The sequence below is a fragment of the Phalacrocorax carbo genome, chromosome 3 (assembly GCF_963921805.1).
Source record: "Phalacrocorax carbo chromosome 3, bPhaCar2.1, whole genome shotgun sequence".
Lineage (NCBI taxonomy): Eukaryota > Metazoa > Chordata > Aves > Suliformes > Phalacrocoracidae > Phalacrocorax > Phalacrocorax carbo.
Genome location: NC_087515.1, coordinates 91,354,868 through 91,366,982, shown reverse-complemented (window position 1 = coordinate 91,366,982; position 12,115 = coordinate 91,354,868). Strand labels below are relative to the sequence as shown.

General features: G+C 41.6%; 1 protein-coding gene across 5 annotated transcripts in view; it reads right to left on the bottom strand.

The window, feature by feature from the left end:
* Positions 1–11,421, bottom strand: part of IBTK (inhibitor of Bruton tyrosine kinase) — a 63,593-nt gene extending 52,172 nt beyond the window's left edge. For all 5 annotated transcript variants that reach the window (XM_064447735.1, XM_064447737.1, XM_064447739.1 and 2 more), the window contains exons 1-2: positions 11,235–11,421; positions 2,432–3,094 (exon numbers count right to left, since the gene is read on the bottom strand). In XM_064447735.1, coding sequence (XP_064303805.1) covers positions 2,432–2,755 — 324 coding nt within the window. In that variant the 5' untranslated portion in view covers positions 2,756–3,094; positions 11,235–11,421. The remainder of the gene's footprint in view (positions 1–2,431; positions 3,095–11,234) is intronic.
* Positions 11,422–12,115: the final 694 nt, after the last annotated feature.

Sequence of the window (12,115 nt, the reverse complement as noted above, 5' to 3'; positions counted from 1 at the left end):
ACAGCATACACTCTCTGAATTATAAAGGCAACCCTACTAGCAACAGCGCTAGTATTAATTCACTGTATGACAGAAAGACCAACCTATTTTTATGATTTAACATGCAGCTGGATATTCTCCTCTTTGGCAGCTGCACAGGTCATTTACAAGCACAACAGAGGCTGCAGTGATATTCATGTGGCCTGAATTTGTAAAATTCAATTGCTGAGTGGCAAAACTTGTAGTTAGATACTGCCAGAGAATAAGCCACGACTGCCTCCAGCCCACCAACAGTAGTCTGTCATGCACACTAGCTGAGTAACCCTGGGGCTGATACCGTTTAACATCTTCACTAATGACAGGACAGGGTGCACCCTCAGCAAGGCTGATGATGATACAAGACCAGGAGGAGTGGCTGATAAGCCAGAGGGTTGTGCTGCCATTCAGAGGGACCTTGACAGGCTGGTGCAACAGGCTGAGAGGAACAGCATGAAGTTCAACAAAGGGAAATGCAAATCCTGGTCCTGGGGAGGAACAGCCCAGTGTACCAAAACAGCTAGAGGCTGACTGACTGGAAAGCAGCTTGGCAGAAAAGGACCTGGGACTGGTGGACAACCAGTTGGCCACAAGCCAGCAATGTGTCTTCGCAGCTAGGAATGGTGAAAGATCCAAGGTTGCATGAAGGAGTGCTGCCAGACGGCATTACTCAGCACTGGCAGGCCACAGTTGGAGTGCTGGGTTCAGGTCTGGACTCCCCAGTACAAGACAGACATGGACATGCAAGAGCAAGTCCCACAAAAGACCATGAAAATAATGACTGAGGCATCTGACATACAAGGAGAGGCTGAGAAAGCTGGGATGCTTAGACTAGAAAAGGTTCAGGGGAGGGGTGGGGGGAGGGGGGAACACATCTTACCAACTTGTATAATCAATACCTGATTGGAGGCAGGGGGTGGGGATCCCGCTGATACCCAGTGGCAGGACAAGTGGTAATGGGCACAAATTGAAATATAAGAAATTATGTTTAAACCTAAAAAAAACCATTTTTACTGAACTAGTATTAAAACACTGGAACAGATGTTTGAGTCTCTGTTCCTGGAAACATTCAAAATCTAACTGGATACAGTCCTGGGCAACCTGCTCTAGCTAACCTTGCTTGAGCATGGGGGCTGGACTAGACAATCTTTAGAGATATCTTTCTAGCTCGGCTATTTCATAGTTCTATTCTATAAGCCCTTCCTCTTGTTGCTATAATACCTTTCTATGATGCAGTACAGCAGAAAGCCTTCAATTAAGGAACTGGGAGGCCGAGGACTCTCTATGAGCTGTTTCGTTCTGCTTCTTACAGGAGTATCAGCAGAGCTAGCTATCAGAAAGACCTCACTCATTTATGCAACAGATAGAAAAGTAAAATACGTGTGGGGAAACCTGTATAGGCCTCCTCTCAGCAAATATCAAAGGTAAACACACAAAGTAGAGGACTGAATACTTTTTCATGTGTCACATACAGTTTCCAGTTTTCTAGAGAACAGAATCATGCACAATTCTCATACAAACCCCTACTTCTGTGAAGTTTAATGAAAACCTCCTTGCTATGTAAGGGTACAGCACATGAAATACATATGTAACAGTTACCACACTGTCAAGAATTAAAAACTACTAGATCCACACAACTGCTTGTTGAAAGCTGAGTTTAATGCTTAAAAATGGGTAGTCACTGCAATTTAAAAAGGCTGACCTCCAAATGGAAAATTCTCTGCCTTAAAAGTTTGCTTTTAAGTAACCCTGAACCACAAGTATTTCATTTTATTGCATGGTTAAAGGGACCATGAACATCTCAGCCATACGTAGTTCTTTTCTGCTTTTCTTCTCCCAAGTACAGCCAAGGGAAGAAATCAGAAAATATATATAACTTCCTAAGTGGTAAGTAAGAACCAGCAATTGCAAGAAAGGAATGAGGGGGCTGAGCAAAAGCCCTGGTTAAAATATTAATTAAATGGGGATTCACTTAATAAAATGCTCCACATCTTGAAGTGCTTATCTCTCAAGTATAAGATTAATTTCTAATTATAAGTCCATTTAAGCTATTATTATGTTCTCTAAAAACACTAATTGGTGTAAGTACTGAGGAATCTATTTTTAGAGTATCTTTAGTCTGATCACTCTCCACTTTTAAGATTCTGACCCTGATATCATCCACACAAATCAGTCTTCAGGGAAGTCCACAGTTAATCAGGGATCCTTACTCAGTGCGGATTTCTGCATGGGCAAAGGTGTACATCTTTTAGGAACACAGAGATAATTTTCAAGTAAATCAATGCACTGGGATCTAAATTCAATATTAAGACAACCTCAAGAGGCTTTCAGGCAAGTTTAAAAATCTACTTTTATATAATGAATACAACTGTAAAATTGTAGATACCAAGGAAAACTACAGTTGCAAATTACTCACCTTCAGTAATGACAAAACACAATCAATGTATCCATAAAATATACTTCTGTGCAAAGCTGTCCATCCAGACTCTTTGTCTTTCGCCAAGAGATCTACTCCTTTGGTCTCAGCCAACCAGTCTAGCACACCTTTTTTGCCACAAGATGAAGCAAGATGTAAAACGTTTCTTCCAAAGGCATCCTTTATAGTTGCAGCATTGTAGCAGTAAGAAGAAAGGCAGGCCTTGATCTGGCCTTCACTTCCTCTGGTTACCACAGAAATAACATCCAAAGCATGCTGTAGAGATCGACATTTTGAAGTGCAGTCTGGTACAAGAGAACTCATCTTCACTTCTGAAGCTGCTCCTCTCCTTAAGGGGAACAACCCTTAAGTGTATCAAGGCACTCCAGTACACACCACAGTGCCTTAAAAAACTTGTAATTCCAAGGATGTAAATCCAGTTTTATTGAGCTGCCATTAGAAATCTTTATACTGCTATGTTTGGCACTTGATCCAAATAAATATTTATAAATATATATTTTTAGAAGTCTTATTTCACCATCTTATATAACAAATATTCTTGTCCATACAAAATTCCAAAAGTGAACTACCTCAAGTGTGGAGAGGGGGATTCCCCCTCCACACTACCTTATTCTTCTAAAACTCCATAATTGCGAGGGAGACCTGAAAAAGAACACACCAAAACAGATTAGTCAATAACAATTCTTTTCCCCCCGTAACCGTACCGATTCAAATGCATATCAAAGTAGCACTTGCAAGTACAGGTGGAATGTGGCAAGGGTTAACTGACCTGCCCCATGGCACCTGATCTTATACTCAGGCATTCAGCCATGACTCCATTCCCCACCCCAGCCTCCAAAGGCACCTCCTCCCTTTCTTTGACATTAATCTTTGAGGCTATACAGTGAACTGGATCCAAAAAAGTCATCAGAAGAAAAAAAAAAGTTTGCTTTCCCAGCCTTAGGACCCTCATACTTCACTGTCTAATTATATCATTACTGTGTGATCAGAAAGCAAGGACTGAACTAAAAGACTGCTGGGGGGGGAACCAAAACCAAAAAATACCCACCCACCAAAAAAATCCCCACAGCTGTTGAGTAGATCTTGGTTAACAGAAGCTTTGTCAGTCACACCCAGAAGGGTGGGAGGGACCACCACAGTTTCCCTTAGCCACTGCAAAAAAGGATTTTTTTTTCTTTTTTTACTTTCCCTTACCCTGGCCTAAAAGCCTACCCATCTCCCTGCTAAGTCTCTGTGCAGAATCAGCAGGAAGGCTCCTCTCCACCACTCATAGAGCTGCTAACTAATGCGAGAGGAAGGATGGCAACAGAGTGAAGAAAAAAAACACTTGTACAAGAGCTGTGAATTCAGACTGTTAGCACTCATGCAGGGCAAAGGCCTAAAGCTCCTGAAATAGGCAGAAAGAAATGAAGGTCTAGGCTGGATGGGGTAAGGGAGGAAGAAGGAGGAAAAGGATGCAAAGATAGAAATTCTTGTTCATGAAAATATATTCAGAGTCTGGTGCATATGGCATTTCTGCTTATCTGTGCATACTTATCTTTAGCATATCCATCTTTCTCTAGCATCCACTTTCTCAAAAATAAAGAAGGCCTGGCAGAAGCACTCAGGCTAGCCTATTAAATGCATGCAGTTATATTGAAAAGGGTTACTGTACAAGAAATGCAGAAAACAGTATAAAAATCACACATAAACCCATCTAAAACAGAAAAAGTGAACTATACACATCACTGATACACTGCATAATTTGAGGTGAACTGCTTTTCAGTCCCAAGGAACTCCACACTTCCATCTTTTCAAGCATAAGTTGCAAACTGAGTGAAGTAGTATTCAATCACGTGTTAAACTCCTTGAAGTTTTTGCTTGCTATGCAAACTGTAGTTTAAAATTTTTCTACCAATGAGTAAAATATTTCAGAACAAGCTGGACAACGCTACCATGAAAGATGAATAAATGAAACTAAATACATTAGCAAATCCTCAGGAAAAACAAACAAAACCCTTTTCCAGCTCAGCAGTCATCATACATATAACCATGTGCACACCCCACTCCTTGACCTTAGCTTCCACTGCTTTTCAGGCACTGAATACATAACCATATTTTGTTAATGTCTACCTGCAAAGACATGTCAGGGAAAGATTACTTTGTTTGGAAGAGAAAACAGGAATCCCAGTCCTCCTCCTATTTCAAGAATTATCATTAAGATTGCCAACCAAGGTGGAAGCAGTTTAGAGCAAACACTAGTAACAGAATCTAAACTTTCAAGAAAAAAAATAAAATTCTAATCCAGGAGTATTCATTTCAACACCTCATGACAAAACCTTCAACAATTATTCTTCCACCTCATTCAGAAGGAATTAAATACTTGGAATGGAAATCTACAGATCAAAGATATTCAGTATGTACCTTCAAAACAGTTTCAAACAGCAGGCACATGAAAAACAAAAAAGTTTTTATCGATTACAATTTAGTCCCTCATCCCTGTCCAGGAGTAACATTCAGAAATATTTCAGAGACAAAATTGACCACAACTCTTTAGCTTACATTTGTCACAGCGAGCTTGTATTCACTCTACAGGGCATTTTACAACCAACATACAAACTCATGCAGTAACACAAGAAGTTTAACATATACCTGTGTGGATTCTTTTAATTTCACCTTCTGTAAAGCCTCAGACTCTAAAGAAAAGTGAGCCACTGTTGAAAGCTTGGAAAAAAAAACCCTCTAGTTTCAAAAGCACAGCCTGACTTGCTGCTGCAAGGAATCAATGCGTGACAGGTAACTGCTATCAGCAAACTCAGATTGCCTGTACATCAAACACTCTTCTAAACAGTAATAATTTTAAAAAGAAAAAAATATTTTTAGATCTATAGGAAAAACGTCAGAAGTGCTATTATCCTCAAACCAATTTGTCACATTTCATCAATTTGCCACTAGGCAATAGGATTATGCTGTGGAAGAAGTATGAACTTTACATATGTCTTGTAAAGCACATCTTAAATGTAATTCACTGTTAAAACGTTGCTATTAGTGCTACAAAGAAAGACAAGTAAAAATAAAAAGAACAAAGAAAAATTGCTCAGGGGTCATAAAACAAAATTGACTAATCTGTTAGGTAAACCGGTATGAAACAACACCACCACCCAAGGAAGCAGTTTTGCTGTGCCCCATGCCATACCTCTGCTTGTGCAGTACACACCTATTTATGACACTGACTTGCATGAGAAAATGATTCAGAAGTAAACTCAGGTTCCAAAGGAACTTGTGCCATCACAAGAAAGGAACAGAGAGGCCAGAAAAAAACTTTTTTTAAGCACCTGAGCTCTAGCCTCACCAAACACCAAAATACTGTGGACAACAAACCACACATTAAAAGAACAAAAAGTCTGCTGTTAGACAGAAATACAATCCTGCCTACCTCACACTACCTTCATTGCAGTGACATTTACTGCAGCTATGTGAAATGTGACTCTGCTGAATTATTTTCTTTATAGTCATTCTAACCCAGCCCTCCTTTACTATAAACATTACAACACTAGATACCGTATTAGTACATTGATACGAACACCTTCAGTTTCAAGACAGCAGGCGTAGATCAGGTTTTCACCCCTCCACTGTAAAGACTGGCACACCAATAACACACGCTATCATGTTATTACATCTGAAAACGGTTAATAATCAGACCTGACTATTTTTAAGTACAAAGTAGGTCCTTATACAGAACCTTAGAACGTTAAAATTGTGAATTGATGCTCACATCTATGTGAAAACCTTGTGATTGCTGTCCAAATGCTTACTTCTAGTATATGGAGTCCCAGCTGAACAATCAGCATCTAATACACGCACAAAATAGGAACAGCACCAGCATTTTTTAAACTTTGAATTTAAATGTCTAGAACACAGTGCCCTTTTGATTACATGTCTCTGCTTTTATTTGCAGGTCTTCTGTAGGCTTCTCAGCACTAATCATATTCATGTTATAATACCAGTGTCTTCCTAATGCTGCAATTCTTGAAAGATATAAATAGCGAATAAGATTATCATCTTTTAAACATTTTTAGGACACAACAGGTATCATTTGAGCTTCAAATTCTTTTTAAAAACTGATTCCTAATTAACATCTTCATGACGGAAAAACGTCACCAAAAAATGGAGGAATTGGAGCAGTATTCAGAGTATCCCAAAGACATTTTATTTCAGTAGCAAGTGGGTTTCTAAATTTTCCCTTAGAGACATGAACTACTTATTATACATGTTCACAGCCCAGGAAAATGTAAAAGATCACAACCAACTTGGAAGCAATTCCTAAGAGGCAAGAGTGTGTTTCTGGTATCTTGCCTCCTGGAATTCAGTAGGTAGAGCCCTCTCACTGAGCTCTTCCCCTCCAAGAGGGCAAAACACCACTGCACAACAGCCATCAGACACCCTCCAAGGAGGAGTGTGTCAGATGTGCCACCTGACCTTATGGAATCAGACCTACAGCTGAAAAAGCAGCTCTCTACCTACCGTGGTTGTGTCAAAAGTATGTTTCTTTCAAGAAGTCACTAAGAAGAGGCAAAGTGTTCGCACATTTTTGCTAAAAAGTCTAAAATCAAAGCTGTCACACCTCTTGAGTATGAAATTAACTACTATTCTACACATCGGTAAGACTAAGCTAACAAATACCTCAATGACTGCAGATGATGATGGTAGATTTCCTTTCCTACAAACAGGAGAGGGCAGATGTGAAATCCTGAGATTCTATTCAATTACTGGGAAAATAAACAGAGTTGTCAGAAGCTTCCCACTGTGGAGTTCCAGAAATCAGTCTGCATTTCAAAGCTGCTTACAAGGGACTTCTGGTCGGTTAGTGACCTTCAATTCTAAGGGTTCTGTTTACCTGTTTTTATTATCCAAGATGCTTCCCAGAATAGATAAAAAATATATAATCAATTCTGGTAATATGAAATCTCAGAAAAATTAAGCCAGAAGAAAGAGATGACAATACAGCAGCTTTAGGACCGCCTACTACTTATCTGTTTCTTAGTCACTACCTTTCAGAAGATAAACCTAGTGAAGGCAGAGCATATTCTGCACAAATTTTTGTGATGCCTAGAACACCGACATTTAGCACAGAGGCATCACAAGCTACTGGATGAAGGAAAATACCAGACTGCTCGTTTCAACATCTGTAGGATCATGTTCTCCATCAACACATTCCCAATTTTCCTTTTTTCTAGGAAGTACTTCCACAGAGGTGGTGTGCTTTTGGCTCAAAGGTACAAGGGTGCTATCAGAAAAGAAACAGCAACCAACCCATGGCTGGATGCCAGAAACATATATTGAAACTGCCAATCTGGGAGGCACACATTTGATAGTGGAGTTCACATATGTGGCCTTTCAGATTCTTCCTGATAAAAGCCTATACTCCGTATTAGATCTAGCAAAATCTGGTTAACATGGATGTGGGTACTAGTACCAAGGCAGAGGCTAGTAGCTGCTGTTGTGGGGTTTTTTTCATCTTAACAGAGAGAATGGTCTCACGTGGAGGTGAAAGAGAAAACAGAAGAGATTCAGGTAGTTAGAATTCAGTGCTACTTGACAGCAGATTGCTAGTCTTGCATCTTCCATGTGTACTGCATTAACGTAACTCAATTGTCAAATTAGTGACATGGCCTTGAAACCCAGCTTTAGGCTGCTTTACTAAGAACATAATTCTCAAGACCTTATTTGATCTTTAAATTGGCATAACCTCATTCTATTCACTGTTATTCTGCTGTGGGGTTTTTAGTGTATTTTTTTCTGAAAACTGGTACTGATATTTTTTTCTAAATACTGTTTGCACCTAGGACAGACTTGGTGAAAAACTACCTACTCTTTAGCTCTCCTAAAAACTGAACTAAATAATGGTTTCTATTTTCCGCATAAAAGAAGCCTAGATTTTCCCTTGTCAATCCTAATACCCCTCCTTTAAGAAAAATAGCGTAAATAACGTAGCTTTTCAGAAGGTGCAAAATTAATTTGCTCTTCGTTTTGATAGTTAATTCTAAATGAAAAGAGGTATGACTGGCAATATCATACACTTCAGGAAAGTTAAGTCCATCCTTATAAGGGTATTGAAAGTTCTTAAAATTTCCAGGGTGGAGTGGAAGGGGAGCTTTGGGGGGTGTTTTTCAAACAAGCATGCTGACATTTAATAATATTCTCCAAGTTGGTCCATTCACACTTGTTTCGTAACACCACAAAAGACCTGTAACCATAACAGCATGGAAATCCTGAAAATATTTGTACCCAAAACAATCTTCACCATGCAGCCTACTTTATTAGTAAGCTAATAAAAAAAAAAACAAAACCAAACCTAAAGCTTAGAGAACTAAAATTTTATAGGAATTTGCTATGACATTACTGATTTTCCAGGATTTTTTGTTGACTGTAGTCTTACCTAAAGGCAACTTTCACTAATACATATTAGAGTAGTAGATTAGAATCTGACAAAAGTGACTAGCAAATTGAAGCTGGGTAGTAATATAATAAATGTAGCACAGGCATTAAGCAACATATCCTCAAGGAAACACAAATGAATTCATAGCTAAATAATAGCAAACACACCCTTCAGCTGTAAGCAGCACATTATCCAAGGCTTTAAAGAACAGCTGGACTACTAATTTCTACTGAGAAGATTACATATCCACAGGTATTTTAAAAACTGTTTAGAAACAGTTAAAAACTCTTTAGAAACTCCCTGCACATCTGTTGAAGTCTGGGCATAAATCTAGGCTTTTCAACCCTTGAACAATATTATTTGACTCCATAATGTATTCTATGGGGGGAGAAGTGATTGAATATATAAGGGAAAAAGGATAAACCTAAGCTATGCAGCACCTTAGAGTGGTTCGGCAGTCAAGAATTCCCATGTGGAGTCTTAGAAAAAGTAGCTTCTCCTTGACTATATTACAGGAGCATTGCAATACAAGGCACAGAAAGCAAGGGTTCTGCTCTTCTCAACACACAAAACATCAGGTAAAGCGCTGCCTCTAGTCCAGATACCAAGTTTTAAGAGAAGTAGGTAAGTAGAAGGAAAGTTTAGAAAGAGCAACTAGGGTTCAGACCCATGAGTACAGGCTGAGCAAACTGGATCTATTTTCTCCTTCAGTGGTGTTTTCTACAGGCCACCCAGAACCTTTGAATAAGGCAGCCATAACATAAAGAAGAAAAATCAAAACTCTAGTCCATTTTATACCTGACAGTGGGATAACTAGTCATCTGTTCAAATTATGTAAGAGATTAAGATTATATGCCAGGTAGCACCTTCAAATGATAAACTGAATGCTAGTGAGGCTCTCAGAATGCGCTAGACAACAAGCAACCTGTTCCAGTTTTAAAAAAATGTGACCTGCCTAGAAGCAAAGCTATGGAGAAAAACCAACTTGCTTCAAAAAACACCACATCCCACCATGCCCACTACGTCCCCTGGGCCATGGCAGATCCAAGATGCTTCATTTACCAGGTCAGGGCCTCTGTGCCACCACTTGGCACAGGTACACCCCTAGCACAGGTGACCTTTAGAGGATCTCTCCAGACTTTCTGCAACTTCTGCCTTCACAGCACAACAGCAAAATCTTTATCAGGATGAGACATTCAGTGATACAGCAACTCTAATCTATTTGCTCCTAACAGCGCTAAAAAGCACTACCAATTAAAGGCCGACATCCGTCAAAAAACCACCAAAGTACCATTCATAGCTAAATTCACCTACAATGCATCAGAGCTGAACTATTAGACAGGAACCATAGTACATAAACAGTAAACCATGAAATACTGTGCTTGGCTTATCCAGAAATAGTCTAAACTACTTATATTTAGGAACAATATCCAAAAAATTAAAACACACAGAAAGTGGTATAGAAAGTACGATGAGTCCAGTTATTGGCATTTCCACAATACACAGGGCCCTTGCTCTAGTTTTTTTTATTGAAACAGATAACCTGAAGATAAGTTAAGAGCAATAAAAGTACAAACATGTTCTAGAACTTCACCACACTTAAAACTATATCAGATAAATACATCAAGTCTTAGGAAAAGCTGACTTTCCTGAATGAACTCTGAACTTTTGGTGGAGTATTAATAAAGAGTAACCACATCAGATGTTGTTAGGTATTATTTTTTTTGTAAACCACAAATTGCGGTCAGTTTCCCTGAAGAGAGACAACCACGCTGACCACGTCAGCAAAAAAAGGGCCGGATTTCAGAGATCAGGTGGTTGGCCCCTAAGAACACTGCACGGGAATATCCTTTTAAGCTAACTACGAGATTTCAGCTCTCTGGTGCTTCCGCTGCTGCTCAAAGCCAGCAACGCTGCGAGCTGCTACCAAAAGTGACAGAGAACTCTCACCAAGAAGGCCTGAAACACGACAGGCTTCCCGGGAATCTCCAGCTAAGGAGCCCTGGCAGAGGCTGCTGCCAGTGTCGAGGCGGGGAGGGTCTGAAGTGTTTCAAAGAGCCAGCCACAGGCCAGGGCAGGCAGGGAGGAAGGTGGCCGTTTTGCTCCTCACTACACCAAGTCCATGTAGTCGGGAAGTGACAAGCGACAAGCGATAGAAGACACTTTTCTTCCGCCTCGAAGCCGGTCCCCTCCCATCCTACGTGGCCGGCTGCCCTTGACCCTCCGTGGCTCGTGCCGTCCCCATTCCTACAGCTCCCCGCCGCCACCGCCGCCCCCCGTCCCCTCCGGCAGGGCCAGCCGTGACACCGCCCCCCAGGCCCGGCTACCCCCGCACACATCAGCAGGTCGCGTCCCGCCCCTCACCAGTCGCTAGATGAATGGACTCGAGCGGGCAGGGAGGGACGCGCGCTGGGCAGCGCGGGGGCTCATCCTTAGTGATACAGGGGCAAGGCCAGGCTGCTGCGGCTACGGCGACACCTCAGGCGGAGACAGCCGGTGCCAGCAGCTCACACCGGGGCGCACGGACAGCGGCCGCCGCACCCCCGAAGAAGCAAGCAACCGATTGGCCGCGGGGCCGCCGCACCTCGCACGCCGATTGGCTGCGACTGCCGCCTCGGCTCCGCCCCCACCACGTCGGAGCCCGGATTGACTGGCAGGCAAGGTCTGGTGGCGGAAGGGGTAAGAGGGGGCGGGGCCTGCCTTGGCGGGCTGTCAAGGGTTAAATCAAAATGGCCGCAGGAGGTGTGGCGGCTTAGGAGCGCGCGTTGCGTCCTGAGCGAGGAAAGGGGCTGGGAGTAACGGGGAGAGAGCAGGTGAGGGGGAGAAAGCTGAGGTGTTCCAGCGGCTTTTTATGTTAGTCTTCACGACAGAAGCAGCGTGGCCGGCTGTGGAGAAGAAGGATGGGTTTCTGGCACGGCAACACCTCCCCGGGAGGACTTAGAAGCAAATAGTTCAGTAATTAGCCTGCAGCTCTCTAGCAAATAGTGGCGTGAGAAAGGGACTGAGAGGGCTGCGTCGAGGCAGATTGTCTTAAACCAATGTGACTTCTCTCTCTGACAGAGAACGTGGCCTGATTTATAGGATACAGCTTGATTTTTGTGAGGCTTTTGACACCAACTTGAGGCAGCCTCATAAGCAAACTTGGTATGCATGCAGGGATTTGAAAAACTGCTCGTGTATGGTAATTACTTATGGTTCACTTAATGTGTGTTTTAGGTAAACTCCACGAGGGCTGAATTAAATTA